Raw genomic sequence first — 20,388 nt, forward strand, 5'->3', positions numbered from 1 at the left:
CTCTGCTGCAAGTGTTGACCCTAGGGGTGTCACCTTTTGTAATTACCTAAGTGTAATTACCTAAGTGTAGTTACAGGATGAGAGCTACGCTCGTGGTGTCCCGTCTTCCCAGCACTCTTTGTCATATAACGCTTTGAAACTACTGACGGTCTTGGCCTCCACCACCTTCTCACTTAACTTGTTCCAACCGTCTACCACTCTATTTGCGAAGGTGAATTTTCTTATATTTCTTCGGCATCTGTGTTTAGCTAGTTTAAATCTATGACCTCTTGTTCTTGAAATTCCAGGTCTCAGGAAGTCTTCCCTGTCGATTTTATCAATTCCTGTAACTATTTTGTATGTAGTGATCATATCACCTCTTTTTCTTCTGTCTTCTAGTTTTGGCATATTTAATGCTTCTAACCTCTCCTCGTAGCTCTTGCCCTTCAGTTCTGGGAGCCACTTAGTAGCATGTCTTTGCACCTTTTCCAGTTTGTTGATGTGCTTCTTAAGATATGGGCACCACACAACAGCTGCATATTCTAGCTTTGGCCTAACAAAAGTCATGAACAATTTCTTTAGTATATCGCCATCCATGTATTTAAATGCAATTCTGAAGTTAGAAAGCATAGCATAGGCTCCTTGCACAATATTCTTTATGTGGTCCTCAGGTGATAGTTTTCTATCTAGAACCACTCCTAGATCTCTTTCTTTATCAGAATTCTTTAAAGATTTCTCACATAATATATAGGTTGTGTGGGGTCTATGTTCTCCTATTCCACATTCCATAACATGACATTTATTAACATTAAATTCCATTTGCCAAGTGGTGCTCCATATACTTATTTTGTCCAGGTCTTCTTGAAGGGCATGACAGTCATCTAAATTTCTTATCCTTCCTATTATCTTAGCATCATCAGCAAACATGTTCATATAATTCTGTATACCAACTGGTAGATCATTTATGTACACAATAAACATCACTGGTGCAAGAACTGAGCCCTGTGGTACTCCACTTGTGACATTTCTCCATTCTGATACATTGCCTCTGATTACTGCCCTCATTTTTCTATCAGTCAGAAAATTTTTCATCCATGATAGAAGCTTACCTGTCACCCCTCCAATATTTTCCAGTTTCCAGAACAACCTCTTATGTGGAACTCTGTCGAAAGCCTTTTTTAGGTCCAGATAGATGCAGTCAACCCAACCATCTCTTTCCTGTAATATCTCTGTGGCTCGATCATAGAAACTGAGTAAATTCGATACACAGGATCTTCCAGATCGAAAACCATACTGTCTGTCTGATATTATATCATTTCTCTCTAGGTGTTCTACCCATTTAGTTTTGATTAGTTTTTCCAATACTTTCACTATTACACTTGTCAATGATACAGGTCTATAATTGAGGGGGTCTTCCCTGCTGCCACTTTTGTAGATTGGAACTATGTTAGCCTGTTTCCACCCGTCTGCTACGATTCCTGTACACAGGGATGCCTGAAAGATCAGGTGAAGTGGAATGCTGAGCTCAGATGCACATTCTCTCAGAACCCATGGTGAAACGCCATCTGGGCCAGCTGCTTTGTTCTTACCGAGCTCCTTGAGCATTTTTTCCACTTCGTCTCTAGACACCTCTATGTGTTCTATGTTGTTCTCTGGAATTCTTATTGTATCTGGTTCCCTAAAGATTTCATTTTGTACAAACACACTTTGGAACTTTTCGTTTAGTGTTTCACACATTTCCTTTTCATCTTCCGTGAATCTATTTCCCATTTTCAACCTCTGAATATTATCCTTTACCTGCAATTTGTTGTTTATGAATTTATAGAATAGACATGGTTCTGTTTTACATTTGTCCGCAATCCCTTTTTCAAAATTTCTTTCTGCCTCTCTCCTCACTGCCGTGTAGTTGTTTCTCGCGTCTTTGTATCGCTGGTATGTTTGGGGGTTCGGCCTCTTCCTGTATTGATTCCATTTTTGTGTCTTTCGGTCTCTAGCCCTCTCGCAATTTCTATTGAACCAATCCTGTTTCCTAGTTCTGCATCTCTGTTTTGGTATAAATTTTTTTGTGCCTTTATCATATATTTCACAAAACTTGCCATACATCTCATTCACTTCCTTGCCTAGCATCAAGTCTGTCCAATTATACTCACTAAAAAAAATTCTAAGGTCACCATAATGTCCTCTCCTGAAGTCTGGTTTTTCAACTGCTTCAACCTCCTTATTTTCTTCCAGCTTATAACGCATTGCATACTTTATTCCCAAAAAGACATGGTCACTTTTACCCAAGGGAGGAAGGTACTGAATGTCAAATATCTCTTCCTCCTTCCTGGTAAATATCAAATCTAGCATGGAGGGAACGTCCCCTTCCCTCATCCTCGTAGCTTGTTTAACATGTTGATACAAGAATGTTTCCAGGATGAGGTCTACAAATTTACAGGTCCAAAAATCTTCTGTTTTAGCTTCATATGCTTCCCAGTCTATGGATTTCAAGTTGAAGTCACCGACTATCAACAGTCGTGATCTATCGTTATCCGCTCTCGCTATAATCTCTCTCATTATTGTTATAAGACCTTCACGTTTACTATCTAGCTCCTCCTTTGACCATGTGCTGCTTGGCGGTGGACTATATGCATTTATCATCATTAGTTTATCATCCTCATAGCAGATCTCTAGTGCTATTATGTCAACTTCTTGTGGATTGGCAGTCATTATTTCCTTCACCTTTAGGTGTTCTTTTACCAGCACAGCAACGCCACCGCCTTTCCTAATTTTTCTGTCCCGTCTCCAAATTGAGTAGCCCCTTGGGAATATGACCTCATTTAAAATTACATCTTCAAGTTTTGTCTCCGTGAGTGCAACAATGTCTGGTGTCTGCAGCTGTATTACATCACTTAACTCCAGTATCTTTGATCTCACTCCATCTATGTTGGTGTATGCAATCTTCAGGAACTTGTTCCCCCTCTCCTTATTCTTCACTCCCCCTCTCTCTATTGATTTTGTTGGTTTGCCTTTATGTACCACTTTACTGGTTTGCCTACCCCTATCACTTTGTAGAAAAAAGAATTTATTTCTTCTTCATTCCTGCTCTCATTTAAATGTTTTGCCTCGGCGAGGTTCAGTTTCAGCTTCTCTCTATCTTCTTTTGAAAGATCTCGTCTTAACGACCACCCTTTCCCATCCTCATCCCTTTGCAATTTTCTAGCATTCCTTAGTACTTCTTCCATCTGTTTGGCACCGTTTAGGGTGATCCTCAAAGGTCGATCTTTCCCTTTTACGTACCTGCCTATTCTCCTGTAGTCGCACACATTCTCTCTGTTTGTAAGACCTTCCACGAGGCCAACAATTTTATCTACTACTTTAGCTTCTTCTACAGCTCTTTCTGACCTAGATGTTATCGCCTTTTCTTTGCAGCCAAAAATGATCAGGGACTTACTCCGGTCAACTGTGTTTTGCACCAACTTCGGGTTAGATGCCAATTCTTTCCTCACTTCTAGCCTAATGTTTGTTTTATCTTGGTTGCTGCAGTGTTTGACTTCCTTTACTGCTTCTTCTATTTTTTCCTTCTCCTTGGCCACTTGTGCATAAGTGAGTTGCATATCTTTCTTGCACTGTTCTATTCCCTGTGTAACTTCCTCCATCTGTGCTGACAAAAGCTGTTTCTCCTGTTGAATTTCCTTGCCTAACCTATTGTAGTCATTTATGTTTAAATTTACTTTAACTTCTTCCAAAGCTATTTTTAAGAGTTTATTTTCTTCTTCCATGGCTTTGCAGTTTGTTTCCAATTGATTCTTATCCTTGCGCAAGTCTTTCACTAAACCCTCAAGACATAAAACTTTGCTATTCAAATGGTCATTACTTTCTTTCAATTTACTAATTATTTCTACATGAGAGTTCACTATAGTATCTAAATTTACCAACTTGTTATGTAGACTACTAATATCAATGCTTTCTTCATTGAATCCCTCAAAATCAAGCTCTGTTTTGTTTTTCCCCTTGCCAGTGGCCATCTTGAATGTTCTTCTCTGCACTGTAAACACTAGGGCAACTTTTTCTCATCTGATTTTTCACTTCCCTTAGCACTTTCCTGTTATCTCACCTATTTTTCAAGAGCACTATACCTTTATGTTCTCTGGGACACCACTCACTACCATCAACCTGTACTACAATACTTAGGATTGTTGAAATATGCTGGAGCTCCTCTGCTGCAAGTGTTGACCCTAGGGGTGTCACCTTTTGTAATTACCTAAGTGTAATTACCTAAGTGTAGTTACAGGATGAGAGCTACGCTCGTGGTGTCCCGTCTTCCCAGCACTCTTTGTCATATAACGCTTTGAAACTACTGACGGTCTTGGCCTCCACCACCTTCTCACTTAACTTGTTCCAACCGTCTACCACTCTATTTGCGAAGGTGAATTTTCTTATATTTCTTCGGCATCTGTGTTTAGCTAGTTTAAATCTATGACCTCTTGTTCTTGAAGTGCCAGGTCTCAGGAATCCTTCCCTGTCAATTTTATCAATTCCTGTTACTATTTTGTACGTAGTGATCATATCACCTCTTTTTCTTCTGTCTTCTAGTTTTGGCATGTTTAATGCTTCCAACCTCTCCTCGTAGCTCTTGCCCTTCAGTTCTGGGAGCCACTTCGTAGCATGTCTTTGCACCTTTTCCAGTTTGTTGATGTGCTTCTTAAGATATGGCACCACACAACAACTGCATATTTTAGCTTTGGCCTAACAAAAGTCATGAACAATTTCTTTAGTATATCGCCATCCATGTATTTAAATGCAATTCTGAAGTTAGAAAGCATCGCATAGGCTCCTTGCACAATATTCTTTATGTGGTCCTCAGGTGATAGTTTTCTATCTAGAACCACCCCTAGATCTCTTTCTTTATCAGAATTCTTTAAAGATTTCTCACATAATATATAGGTTGTGTGGGGTCTATGTTCTCCTATTCCACATTCCATAACATGACATTTATTAACATTAAATTCCATTTGCCAGGTGGTGCTCCATATACTTATTTTGTCCAGGTCTTCTTGAAGGGCATGACAATCATCTAAATTTCTTATCCTTCCTATTATCTTAGCATCATCAGCAAACATGTTCATATAATTCTGTATACCAACTGGTAGATCATTTATGTACACAATAAACATCACTGGTGCAAGAACTGAACCCTGTGGTACTCCACTTGTGACATTTCTCCATTCCGATACATTGCCTCTGATTACTGCCCTCATTTTTCTATCAGTCAGAAAATTTTTCATCCATGATAGAAGCTTACCTGTCACCCCTCCAATATTTTCCAGTTTCCAGAACAACCTCTTATGTGGAACTCTGTCGAAAGCCTTTTTTAGGTCCAGATAGATGCAGTCAACCCAGCCATCTCTTTCCTGTAATATCTCTGTGGCTCGATCATAGAAACTGAGTAAATTCGATACACAGGATCTTCCAGATCGAAAACCATACTGTCTGTCTGATATTATATCATTTCTCTCTAGGTGTTCTACCCATTTAGTTTTGATTAGTTTTTCCAATACTTTCACTATTACACTTGTCAATGATACAGGTCTATAATTGAGGGGGTCTTCCCTGCTGCCACTTTTGTAGATTGGAACTATGTTAGCCTGTTTCCACCCGTCTGCTACGATTCCTGTACACAGGGATGCCTGAAAGATCAGGTGAAGTGGAATGCTGAGCTCAGATGCACATTCTCTCAGAACCCATGGTGAAACGCCATCTGGGCCAGCTGCTTTGTTCTTACCGAGCTCCTTGAGCATTTTTTCCACTTCGTCTCTAGACACCTCTATGTGTTCTATGTTGTTCTCTGGAATTCTTATTGTATCTGGTTCCCTAAAGATTTCATTTTGTACAAACACACTTTGGAACTTTTCGTTTAGTGTTTCACACATTTCCTTTTCATCTTCCGTGAATCTATTTCCCATTTTCAACCTCTGAATATTATCCTTTACCTGCAATTTGTTGTTTATGAATTTATAGAATAGACATGGTTCTGTTTTACATTTGTCCGCAATCCCTTTTTCAAAATTTCTTTCTGCCTCTCTCCTTACTGCTGTATAATTGTTTCTCGCATCTTTGTATCGCTGGTATGTTTGGGGGTTTGGCCTCTTCCTATACTGATTCCATTTTTGTGTCTTTTGGTCTCTTGCCCTCTCACAATTTCTGTCGAACCAATCCTGTTTTCTGGTCCTGCATCTCTGTTTTGGTATGAATGTTTGTGTGCCTTCCTCGTATAGTTTTAAAAATTTGGCATACATTTCATTTACTTCCCTGCCTAGCAACAATTCTGTCCAATTACACTCATTAAAAAAATTTTGAAGTTCCCCATAGTTGCCTCTCTTTAAATCGAGTTTATCAACTGTTTCAATGTCCCCATTTTCTTCTAGATGATATCTTAATGCATATTTAATGTCTAACAGGACGTGATCACTCTTTCCCAAGGGAGGAAGGTACTGGATGTCAAAAATCTCTTCTTCTTTCCTGGTGAATACTAGATCCAGTACTGACGGTATATCTCCTTCCCTCATTCTTGTGGCTTGCTTTATGTGTTGATACAAGAATGTCTCCAGAATGAGGTTCACAAATCTGCATGTCCAAAAGTCCTCCGTTCTTGCTTCATAGGCCTCCCAGTCTATTGCTCTAAAGTTGAAGTCCCCCAGTATCAACAGTCGTGATTTATCTTTATCTGCTTGTACAATAATATCTCTCATGACCATTATGAGGCCCTCTCGTTTGTCATCCAGTTCTTCCTTTGTCCACGTGTTGCTTGCTGGTGGGCTGTAGGCATTTACAATTATCAGCTTATCATCCTGATTCCCGACCTGCAATGCCATTATGTCAATATCTCGAGGGTTTTCAAATATTAACTCTTTTACCTTCAGGTGTTTTTTCACCAGTACAGCCACTCCTCCTCCCTTCCTAGTTTTCCTGTCACGTCTCCAAACTGAGTAGCCTCTTGGGAATATGACTTCATTTATTATATTTCCTTCAAGTTTCGTTTCTGATAATGCAACAATATCTGGGACCCTAAGCTGGATTATATCTTGCAACTCCAAAGTTTTTGACCTCACTCCATCTATGTTGGTATATACAATTTTCAGAAACATGTTCCCTTTTCCTTTGCTCTTTACTCCCCCTTCCACTACTGATCTTGTTGCTTTGTTTTTATGTACCATTTCACAAGCTTTCCAGTCCCTGTCACTTTGTAAAAAAAAGAATTTCTGTCTTCTTCATTTCTATCCCCATTTAGACGTTTTGCCTCAATTAAGTTCATTTTCAGCTTTTCTCTGTCTTCCTTGGATAGGTCTTGTCTTATTGACCAAAATTTGCCAACCTCATCACTCTGCAGTTTCCTGGCATTTCTTAGCACTTCCATCATGTTTTTCACTCCATTAAAGGTCACCCTTAAGGGGCGGTTCTTTTCTTTCTCATATTTTCCTATTCTTCTAAAATCACTGACATTTTCCTTTGAGCCTTCTCCTAAACCTACTATTTTCTCTATGATTTTCATCTCTTCTGCCGCTTGGTCCACCCTAGATGAAATTTCCTTCTCTAAACATCCAAAAATGATTATGGACTTAGTTCTATCTGCAGTGTTTTGTACCAGTTTACTGTTGGTAACCAGTTCTTTCCTAATTGCTTGCCTAATTTCTGCTTCTTGCTGGTCATTTCTAGTTTTGACTTCCGAACACACTTCTTTGATAGTCTCTTTCTCTTTTACAACTTCAGCATATGTCGCTTTTATTTCTTCTTTATACTTTTCTAGTTCTTTATTCACCTCCTCTATGTGAGTTGTCAGTGAAGTTTCCAGTTGGAGATCCTTACCTAACTCTATGTTAGCCCTTAGGCTTGCTTGGAGTTGTTCACCATATGAGTCTATCTTCTTGTTTATTTCTTCAAAGTCACCACACTTCACTTTCCATGCCTCATTTTCTTTCACTAGTTCCTTGATTTGCTCCTCCTGATTTGTTACCTTGTCTGTTAATGCAGTAATAATCTTACCTTGTTGAAGCATACTCCCTTTTAGAGTGCAAAGCTCACTCCAAAGAGCTCCATTGTCCTCTTCTAATTTAAGCACTTTTTCTTCATACTTCTTTTGCATGTCCTCAATTATCTCTAACCTGCCAAGAACACCTCCTTTCCTTATATCTTGTGGTGAGAATCCTTTGAAACCATCATCTGATGGTGTGTTTACCTTCTCAGTGGGGGCAACTTTTGTGTGTGTATGTGTGTAATTACCTAAGTGTAATTACCTAAGTGTAGTTACAGGATGAGAGCTACGCTCGTGGTGTCCCGTCTTCCCAGCACTCTTTGTCATATAACGCTTTGAAACTACTGACGGTCTTGGCCTCCACCACCTTCTCACTTAACTTGTTCCAACCGTCTACCACTCTATTTGCGAAAGTGAATTTTCTTATATTTCTTCGGCATCTGTGTTTAGCTAGTTTAAATCTATGACCTCTTGTTCTTGAAGTTCCAGGTCTCAGGAAGTCTTCCCTATCGATTTTATCAATTCCTGTTACTATTTTGTACGTAGTGATCATATCACCTCTTTTTCTTCTGTCTTCTAGTTTTGGCATATTTAATGCTTCTAACCTCTCCTCGTAGCTCTTGCCCTTCAGTTCTGGGAGCCACTTAGTAGCATGTCTTTGCACCTTTTCCAGTTTGTTGATGTGCTTCTTAAGATATGGGCACCACACAACAGCTGCATATTCTAGCTTTGGCCTAACAAAAGTCATGAACAATTTCTTTAGTATATCGCCATCCATGTATTTAAATGCAATTCTGAAGTTAGAAAGCATTGCATAGGCTCCTTGCACAATATTCTTTATGTGGTCCTCAGGTGATAGTTTTCTATCTAGAACCACTCCTAGATCTCTTTCTTTATCAGAATTCTTTAAAGATTTCTCACATAATATATAGGTTGTGTGGGGTCTATGTTCTCCTATTCCACATTCCATAACATGACATTTATTAACATTAAATTCCATTTGCCAAGTGGTGCTCCATATACTTATTTTGTCCAGGTCTTCTTGAAGGGCATGACAATCATCTAAATTTCTTATCCTTCCTATTATCTTAGCATCATCAGCAAACATGTTCATATAATTCTGTATACCAACTGGTAGATCATTTATGTACACAATAAACATCACTGGTGCAAGAACTGAACCCTGTGGTACTCCACTTGTGACATTTCTCCATTCCGATACATTGCCTCTGATTACTGCCCTCATTTTTCTATCAGTCAGAAAATTTTTCATCCATGATAGAAGCTTACCTGTCACCCCTCCAATATTTTCCAGTTTCCAGAACAACCTCTTATGTGGAACTCTGTCGAAAGCCTTTTTTAGGTCCAGATAGATGCAGTCAACCCAGCCATCTCTTTCCTGTAATATCTCTGTGGCCCGATCATAGAAACTGAGTAAATTCGATACACAGGATCTTCCTGATCGAAAACCATACTGTCTGTCTGATATTATATCATTTCTCTCCAGGTGTTCTACCCATTTAGTTTTGATTAGCTTTTCCAATACTTTCACTATTACACTTGTCAATGATACAGGTCTATAATTGAGGGGGTCTTCCCTGCTGCCACTTTTGTAGATTGGAACTATGTTAGCCTGTTTCCACACGTCTGCTACGATTCCTGTACACAGGGATGCCTGAAAGATCAGGTGAAGTGGAATGCTGAGCTCAGATGCACATTCTCTCAGAACCCATGGTGAAACGCCATCTGGGCCAGCTGCTTTGTTCCTCCCGAGCTCCTTTAGCATATTTTCCACTTCATCTCTAGACACCTCTATCCGCTCTATGTTGTTCTCTGGAATTCTTATTGTGTCTGGTTCTCTGAAGATTTCATTTTGTACAAACACACTTTGGAACTTTTCATTTAATGTTTCACACATTTCCTTTTCATTTTCCGTGAATCTGTTTCCCATTTTCAACCTCTGGATATTATCCTTTACCTGCAATTTGTTGTTTATGAATTTGTAGAATAGGCCCGGTTCTGTTTTACATTTATCTGCTATCCCTTTTTCAAAATTTCTTTCTGCCTCTCTCCTTACTGCTGTATAATTGTTTCTCGCATCTTTGTATCGCTGGTATGTTTGGGGGTTTGGCCTCTTCCTATACTGATTCCATTTTTGTGTCTTTTGGTCTCTTGCCCTCTCACAATTTCTGTCGAACCAATCCTGTTTCCTAGTTCTGCATCTCTGTTTTGGTATAAATTTTTTTGTGCCTTTATCATATATTTCACAAAACTTGCCATACATCTCATTCACTTCCTTGTGAATGTGTGTGTGTGTGTGTATGTATGTATGTATGTATGTATGTATGTATGTATGTATGTGTATGTGTATGTATGTATGTATGTATGTATGTATGTATGTATGTATGTATATCACGAAAATAAACACGTGATTAAGAATGTGACAATGTCAGACCACGGAGGAAAAATGAAACAGGAAATTTCCTTAAGTTCTTTCGTATATTAAATACATCTTCAGAAGGTCTGAAGACCTTCTTCATCTTCACCTTCTGAAGATGTATTTAATATATGAAAGTACTTAAGGAAATTTCCTGTTTCATTTTTCCTCCGTGGTCTGACATTGTCATATATATATATATATATATATATATATATATATATATATATATATATATATATATATATATATATATATATATATATATATATATATATATATATATATATATATATATATATATATATATATATATATATATATATATATATATATATATATATATATATATATATATATATATATATATATATATATATATATATATATATATATATATATATATATATATATATATATATATATATATATATATATATATATATATATATATATATATATATATATATATATATATATATATATATATATATATATATATATATATATATATTATATTTATATTTATATATATATATATATATATATATATATCTCTATCTATCTATCTATCTATCTATCAATCTATCATTGGTTTCAGGCGCTGCTTGCTCGGTGTCTGAACCTGAGGGTCTTCCCTCAGCTCCGCCTCTCTCAACAGATCGGTCCAGACCGGTACATGGCTGTTTCACTCTTCTCCTTCAGTCTTCACATCTGGTCTTTCCGACTCAAGTCTGTCATGACTTGTATGGTGCGCAAGTGGCTTCGTTGATGGCTTCCCACCTGCATGCTTCGTCTCAGCGGCAGTATGAAGTTTCCTGGCAGTCCTTCCATTATTTCTATCTCTGCGTAGGTGTACTTCGGTCTCTGATAGGGTTGTCTTGTCCTTCCTTTTGTGGTTCTTCCAGAAACGTCATCTTATGCCAAATACTGTTGCTTCGTATTGTGCGGCACTGGCCAAGCCGCTGCTGCTTCACATTGATGTTACTTCTGCGCCGTTCGCAGGCTGTCTCATGCGTTGTTTCACCTCCGGCCTGCTCATGCGCTGCCTGAGCCATCCTGGTTGTTAGACTGGGTGCTCTCTCTTCTCTCTCTCCCTCGGTTTGTAGGTCGCCTTTTTCGCCTTTCGTGTTTCCCCTTCGGTTCAGGTTGGGGAATCTGAAGGGAACCTGAAGGGTTCATGCTCTCTTCCGGCGCAGGTGGTTTCTGCTCTTTTGGTCCTGGTGGTAGGTGTTTTCATTTCCAGCTGTTTCCTTCTTTTCTGGCAAAGAATGAGTTTGCTAATTTCCGGAGGGGTCCTTGGGATTTTGATGCTTGGTTGGTCAGGCTGGGGGGTGCATCATGTGTTGTCTGGTTGTGGCTCTCCGCTGTTATCTGCACGCCACGGCTTCGGCGGCTGGGGACGCGCTTTGTCCGGACCCGGTTTCTCTTCTTGCCTGTTCCAGGGCACTAATCTCCCAGGTCGTCGATAGGGTTATCAAGTCTAGCCAGCCTGCGGTCTATCCTTGAGCACATGAAGTTCGTAAGCTTGCTGCTTTGGCTGCTGTCTTTGGTAACGTCTTTGGCTGACATTCAGGCACTAGGCTTTTATAGGTCGAACAGGGTCCTGGCCACTCGCTACCTTTTCAGTGTTCCTGGGCCTAGTAGAGCCTGTGTTGCATTGGGTCGACAATTGCAATCCATTGTCTCAACTTCGAGTTGAGGAGCCAAGACTGACCACCTCCCAGGTAAGTCTTCGTTTTTGTTTTGTCTTTGGGTAGTTAGCTCCGGGAAGCTGAAGGGGCTTCCCCCAAAAAACCAGCGTTGAATTTAATGAAACGCCTTTTTCTAAGTGGTTTTTCACGTAATTTGACATTCAGCCTTAACACTATCGCACTCCGTTGCCCCCACCCATCGTCACTTATTTTTCTCCCGATTCTGAGTCATAGTTCTGAGCGACTATGGCTCGCATCATGTATTAAAATATTTGTAAAAAATTAAATTTTTATCCGAACAACTTCTGTGTGGTTTCAAAATGAGCGCCTTTAGATTGTGCACAATTTGATACCAAAATGAAAGACATAACATGAAAATTGATGTCAGAACACTGGAAAGATATAAATAATTTTCTGGTGATGAACATCAAAAAGTGTCAAAAAGTTAACATATTTGTTAAAATTCCATTTATTGTTCTATTATTATGGGACTAGTTTTAAAATACTTTCACAATAAAATATATTGTGAACAATTTGATACCAAAATGAAAGATGTGATGCAAAAAATTATGTTAGAAAGAAAATAAATACTTTTGTTGTCCAAATTTTAAAATATTTGCTAAAATTCCATTTATTGTTCTATTACTATGGGACTAGTTTTAAAATACGCGCCTTTATATTGCGAACAATTTGATACCAAAATGAAAGACCTTCTGTTAAGAAAAGTGTCCTCATCTCTCTCTTCCTCCGCGCTCTATGCCTCAGCGACCCTCAGTTTCTTGATTCTGAAATTGCCTTTATCTACAAATCATTCTCTTGCCTTGGTTACCCTTTGCATTTCATCAACTATGCCTACTCTCAAGCAAAATGCAAGTTCTTTCATCCTAAACCTGCCTCCAACACTAGTAGCACTGTACTATGCCTTCCCTTCATATCTGAACTCGAAACTTTTACCAATACCTTTCGTCCTCTTTACATTAAGCTCGCCTTTCGACAAACTAACACGCTTCGTAGCAATCTTGTTCACACTGCTCCTCCTGCTTCTAATGCTGCTAGTGTCTACTCTATTTCCTGTTCATCTTGTCCTCTCCAATACTTTGGCGAAACTGGCCGTACACTGAATGACAGACTTAAAGAACACAAGAGAAGTGTTAAGTCTGCAGACTCTAACAATGCTCTCTTCTGCCATGTGAGGGATTCCAATCATCCTATTGATTGGTCTTCCTCCAAAATAATCTTTCCTACCTCTACTCTACACAGACGCCGTCTTGTTGAATCGGCTCTAATACACAATGTACCCAACATGAACTTGAGTCCTGGCTTTGTTGCTGTGGACTCTTCCCTTTCACAGTTGTCGGGGTTTATCGGTGAGCAACAGTATACTCAAGGTCACTCACCGTAGCCCTGTGGGTCTTCACTCTATCCTCGCGGCGCCACTGTATGCCAGGAGAGTATCCCAGTCAATCCCAACCGGCCTCTGATCGAGAAGGAGTGGGAACGCAACTTGTTCTCTTAACTGTTGTATGCCCGCCCCAGCATAGGGCTCTACTACTAACCACAAGGTCACCAACTGGTGTTTTCGGTGTCCAGTAACACGTCAGTGGTTTTGTTGAATTGTGGTAACAGTGGCAAGAGCACACTCAATATGTCTGATATCAGGCAGGTATTTACTTCTATCGCTCTCTGCTTTCAGGTATTATACAGCCACAAGAAATATGGAGGGGATGATATAAACACCAATGTACTTTGTATTTTACTTAAAACTCTTTCAAAGACATCACAAGATTATATCAAATAAGCAAACAGCTGTTTCAGGCGAAGTCGCTCGTTCCCACATATAATCATGAACTCGCCAAGCCGGCAACGCTCCCCTCTCACGTCAATGTCAAAATCAGCTGGGCGACTACCACCGCACGAATGTTACTTTATCTGTTTGCTTGTGGCGTGACGCGCCAGTTTCTTTAAGTTCTCAAAGATCACTAGAAGTTCGAACACACAATATTTGCGACAATAGCACGTAAACACTTCGCTGCACTGATCTTGAGCTCAATCAAACATTTCTATATAAATGGACACAATAGCTCACTGTCATGGTATTACACACTGCCCTTCATTTAATGATAACGTATGCAAGTATATATCACTGGAGTTCTCAGTAATTTCTTCCGTGGGCGATAACACAATCACTGCACACATGAATGATTATTCCATACACAAGCATAGACATATATATATATATATATATATATATATATATATATATATATATATATATATATATATATATATATATATATATATATATATATATATATATATATATATGTCGTACCTAGTAGCCAGAACTCACTTCTCAGCCTACTATTCAAGGCCCGATTTGCCTAATAAGCCAAGTTTTCATGAATTAATGTTTTTTCGTCTACCTAACCTAACCTAACCTAGCTTTTTTTGGCTACCTAACCTAACCTTATCTATAAATATAGGTTAGGTTAGGTTAGGTAGGGTTGGTTAGGTTCGGTCATATATCTACATTAATTTTAACTCCAATAAAAAAAATTGACCTCATACATAATGAAATGGGTAGCTTTATTATTTCATCAGAAAAAATTATAGTAAATATATTAATTCAGGAAAACTTGGCTTATTAGGCAAATCGGGCCTTGAATAGTAGGCTGAGAAGTGAGTTCTGGCTACTAGGTACGACATATATATATATATATATATATATATATATATATATATATATATATATATATATATATATATATATATATATATATATATATATATATATGGATGGATGAGTCATAGACATCAATAATGGTAATAACATAGTTACTGGGCACATAGCCTAACTCCAAATACTGGCATATTTATATATATATATTCTCTCACTAAATGATCATATTAAAGTCTCATGAAAGACATTATCAACACAGTAAATTCATCAATTACTCCGGGTGCCTGCACACACCAATAATAATCATAAATATCGTGGGTACTCTATGTAGTACCACTCTGCACACTGGTGCCTTACTGTGACATAGGTGAGCCTTGCTCACGACATACAAAATACTCTGGCTAAATAATATAGCTGACTAAAGGGGAATTGGGAGGGAAACTAGAATCACCTACTTCCACCTATCCTCCGGTGAGAGTTGAGTTGTAGCTCCTGGTCCTGGCTCCTGCCTCGTGTAGGGAACGCCCCCACACACACACTGTCGTGTCCTCCAGGAACTCAATCAACGTCCCACCATAAGCGCGTCGTCTTCGTGCCTTTTCACTGCAGGTCCGTGCTCCTCCTCGACTTCTCGTAGGGTTGGAGTCGGTCTCCCGGCCGTCAACTTCTCCTCCCAGCTACGGCTGCCCGCCTACGTCTCGGCTGCAGTCGTTCGGATTCCCGAATAGTTTTCTTCTTCCACTGCTTCCCGGTGGCTCGGTCCAGCCACTACGCCGTCACAAACGGGTGAACTGCCTCAGACGTCGCATATGTCACTGCACAGACTTCACTTCTTCTTGCACAGAACCTGTCCTGGAGCACTTGTTGCTCAATATCCCGTCGATTCCCTCTCTGGTCCAACACATGAACGAAGGAAGACCTCACAGAGTACTGGCAGACTTAAGGGTGACGCGTAAAATCCACGGGAGCGGGAAACAACTGTCAAACTGACAGGACCAATCTTCGCACGTCCAACCACCTTGACGTGCCATGTCAGACTGATTCCCTCCGGAAGATTGGCCCATCCACTACGTCATCACTGTGGAGCTATCAGCCGTCGCATACGTCGCTGCCTAGACTCCACTCTTGCACAACACCTGTTCCTGGAGCACTTGTTGTTCAATATTCTGTCAATTCCTTCTCTGCTCCAACACATGAACGAAGGAAGACCCCACAGGTGATGGCAGACCACGGGTGATGCGTAAGTCCTCTGGAGACGGGGTAAACTGTCCAACTGACAGGACCCCCCAGCGCACATCCGACCTCCTTGACGTGCTGTCTTAGACTGATGGCGCCAGCGCGGCGCGATGACCGGACCCCCCTTCCTTTGTGACGTCATATTCGCCACGGGAGGTTTTCATTGGCTCCCTGTGCCACGTCACGCCGCTGTCGGTGACCAATCTGGTGTCACTGACGTCACACAGTTTTGGCAGCAAAACAGAAGAGCCAGCGCCATATTGGCTTCCTAAAGGGCCTAAACCACAACCCAAAATACTCTTCTTTTATAAATTTCTCGGCACTTCGAGAACACTACATTCTCCCACATACACCAAACTGCTGCCTGCGACGTAGAGAACGCTCGGGTAAAGTGGACATGACTCTTACTGCACGCGTGGGAGGAATATAAGGGGGGGAACACCGTCACACAGTATATACTTAAATGCTCTAATCTTTCTAACAAACATGACCTAACATAAGCTTACCCTTTCATTTATCTTTCTTTCTCTTTCCTTTTCTTCCTCTCTTCTCTGTTCATTGTTTTCTTTATGTTCCCAAACTATCCTTTTCTTATTCCTATCTCCTTCTCATTCGGTGGTTATAATAGGAGATGCCTCGTATGGGACAATAGGCTCTCTGCAGTTCTTATTCCTACTACTATCCCCTCTACTTCACTTTGCTCCTCACCTCTCTCTCTAGCCTATTTATTGCCTGCATCTACTTCATCACAATCGACTTGAGAATGATCCAGGACGGACCAAAACGTCGTCGTCCCTTCACCTTCTAGTGTGTGGTCTGGTCAACATACTTTAGCCACGTTATTATGACTTGTAGCCTGCATATGAAAGACATAACACGAAAATTTATGTTATCAAACTGAACGAGCATATACATTAGTCTGTAGGTGTGCCAATTGGTGCTTGTTCATGGGTAACTTAGCCAACTTTAAGCTTTGCTAGGGAGGAGTCACGCCGGGCTTTTGGACCTTATATGCATATACCCCTGTAGGGAATTCTATTGCGAACACAATGATACAAAAACGAACGACATAGCACAAGAATTAAGGTGAGGAAACTGAAACGAGTATACACTTTTTGGTGTCGCCACACGCTCACCTGCACCGAACGGTGCATGACGTCATTTCTGCGGCGTGCACGAATGGCACACGATAGTGTTAAGAACTGAAGAGTGGGTAGCCGGTGTGAAGGTCTTGGGCTCCCCTTTTTCCCTTCTCGGGAGGGGGGGAGGGTGTTTCGCAGACACCGGCGCGGCAATGTGGTGATGTCATGTCATGTATGTTTGTTTTCTTTTGGGGAGTTCTCTTCACTAGTTTTGCTCTTTGTAGCAATGTTTTCACCAGAATTGGGGTTTATTTTGGGACGCTTACCTTTCTAAATGCTTGACCCTGTTAATGGCAGACATAGTATATTTCCAACCACATTGGAAGTTTCTGGCTCATGGTCTCTGGTAGGCCTAGAACTCCATGCACATTGACTGATGCCAGAAATCTAATACAGTGGTACCTCCCATAACGAATTTAATCCGTTCCATGTTCGTCATGTGAAACGGACGTCATACAAAACGAGTGTCCCCCATGTAACCAGTGTGATGCACTGTGTTTATTGTGAAATTTCCCTAGTGTGCATGACATCAAATGTTCCCCAAAATATAATTTTTCTTTGTAAAATGATAAATTACCGTCCCTGAACATGTCTATGTAAAAATAATTACCAAATTCCACTTACTTTGGCTGTGAGGGCGTGGACAAGGTGCGCTGTGACGTCATCAGGGGCTGGTCGCCCGTGTGTGAAGCTCCCAGACACGGTCGCGCAGGCCATTCAAGCACCGCGTGTTGCCACAAATATATTTTCAAATATTTTTCCTATGCATTTCCAATGCGGTTTTATTTGTTTCTTTTATCGTATATGATGCATATTTGTGACCTTTACAATATGTATACAGTAGAATGTTCATAATTTTCCATGAAACTGTGATACATGTGTCAGTAATGTGTCCACAATAAATGTTTATTGTCACAATATTACGTGGTAAAAATGCACTAATATTACAATATGTACAGTTTCACATACTATTTACACAGTAACACACTGTATTACACACCCAGTACTTTGGAGGTGCATAATAGTCAACGAAGTAGTCCATGGTACACAGCGCGACTTTGCTCTCCTTGCACCAGCTACAGATAGATTTTTGTTTCCTGTTTCATCGTTCTGTGTGCTTGCAAATAATGCACTCGCGTGCACCCTTGGCTTTAGTACTTGTAGGTGGTATGTAGCCAAGTTTGTAAAGCATAAGGTAGTATTGAAACGATTATAGGAAAAGCTCAATTTGTAAGGTAGTCTTGAAAAGATCGCTTTGTAAGGTCCCACACAGGAAGAGATTCAGCTAGCCTCAAAGAGTGTCCATCAGTCAGGAAGAGATTCAGCTAGCCTCAAAGAGTGTCCATCAGTCAGGAAAAGATTCAGGTATTCTTAAAAATATCAATGAACACCACCACCATGGAAGCCGCTAACACTGTTCATCTATGCTACTTGTATCAGATGCATCATCACTGAACGCAGAAAACGATTCATCTATGTATCATCTATATACATTAGAGATGGCAAGGGTGGGGCTCAGAGCTACACCTGGATACGCTCGCTGTATCATCCTCATAGGTGCTGTATCACAGGCATCCGACCGTTGTGTTAAGCCCTTATTGCGCCTAGCTTCACCAATGTTATGACCCTTATGTTCTTCAAACAATAGGGTCTGAATTGCACTGACTGAGTACAGTCTTTCAACACCGTGTGGGACAGGTGTTTGAGAGCCAGAGGCATGTGTGCTACAAATGGTTGCTCACGCACTACTAACCCAGCCAGCAGCCCTTGTCTTTCATATTCGTTATAGCAAAAGGTTCGTTCAGTGTTTGTTGGGTAGGCTGCTCCATTATGACAATCTTTCTTTGTTTCAAATGTGTTCCATTTGTTTTGTATTTATCACTTACGTCTCAATAATGGAGCAGCCTACCCGACAAACACTGAACGAACCTTTATGACATTTGTCCATTTTTCAAATTGTTTCAACAGTTCTTTTATTTTTCGTTTTTTTTTTTTTTTTAAGAAACATGGAGCAGTCGACCTGTAGACCACCGAACGAACATTTTTGACATTTGTACTGGTTTTCAAAATTCTTCATATTTTTTATTATTTACGTTTTTTGTATGTAAGAAACATGGAGCAGCCTACCTGCCGACCACCGAACGAACCTTTTGCTATAAGACAAATGAAAAATAAATATTGAACACATTTGAAGAAAGGAAAATGTCATAATGGTTTATTCAGTGTATGTAAGGTAGGCTTCTCCATTATTGAGACGTAAATGACAAATAAAAAACAAATGGAACACATTTGAAACAAAGAAAGATTGTTATAATGGAGCAGCCTACCTGCCAAACACCGAACGAACTTTTTTGACATTTGTTGTATATCAGACATTTCATTTCTTTTTTCCTACAAAAACGTCAATGCTTTGCAACATCTCAGCAGTCACCCTTTTATATCCCAGCATCATTAGCATCTTTAAACAAGAACAACATAATTTATGTGCATCGTCGGAGGCGTCTAAGAATGTGCAAGCAGCAGCGCGACCCCACCGTGTGGTGTTGACGTTACTCAAACCAGCGTTCGTCATACGGGACGATTTGACGCCGATCGGGCCGTTCGTTACCCAAAATATTCGTCTTTTGGGGCAATCGTTATGCGAGGTACCACTGTACATCCATAACAGCCTGGATAGCTCTGGGGAGCTTCTGGGTCTCACTAAAAAAAAATGGCATTTCATTACATTCAACCCTTTTTTTTTTTTTTGCAGGGCCTGTTAGAAGTCTATAAATTGAAACCCAACACTACTTATGAGTTTCAGCTGTGGACCTCAAATAGCTATGGAGAGAGTGAAATTGTCAAGGTTGTCACCACAACTCATCCTTTTGTATCAGATATTGGTAATATTCCATAATTTTGTTTAGAATTATATATTGTTAAGTATCCATGGTAAAGGGAATGCAATTGTTTTTGTCTGTTTTCATTTGCATTTGTTTGTCTTGCAAATCTTGGGAATGCTTCTGTGTGTCAGATTCATATTTACAGCAATTATGCATGACAATAAAAGTAAGATTCCCATTTTAAATTGGGTAATTTATAGAACCAGTTTAAAGCTTTTTCTGTGGAGAGCTCCATTGGCTCCCTGAAGCTATCTGAACTGATATAGTGCTATATTAGTTGGGGGCATTAGTCTGAGATCTTGTGCCTACCGGGGACCACGAGCCAGA

General features: G+C 39.9%; 1 protein-coding gene across 3 annotated transcripts in view; it reads left to right on the plus strand.

Annotated features, from left to right (window-relative positions):
* Window positions 1-20,388, plus strand: part of LOC123757634 (contactin-2) — a 184,295-nt gene that overhangs the window by 133,042 nt on the left and 30,865 nt on the right. For all 3 annotated transcript variants that reach the window (XM_045741476.2, XM_069326939.1, XM_045741475.2), the window contains exon 5: window positions 19,932-20,061. In XM_045741476.2, coding sequence (XP_045597432.1) covers window positions 19,932-20,061 — 130 coding nt within the window. The remainder of the gene's footprint in view (window positions 1-19,931; window positions 20,062-20,388) is intronic.

The sequence above is a fragment of the Procambarus clarkii genome, chromosome 19 (assembly GCF_040958095.1).
Source record: "Procambarus clarkii isolate CNS0578487 chromosome 19, FALCON_Pclarkii_2.0, whole genome shotgun sequence".
Taxonomy (NCBI): Eukaryota; Metazoa; Arthropoda; class Malacostraca; order Decapoda; family Cambaridae; genus Procambarus; species Procambarus clarkii.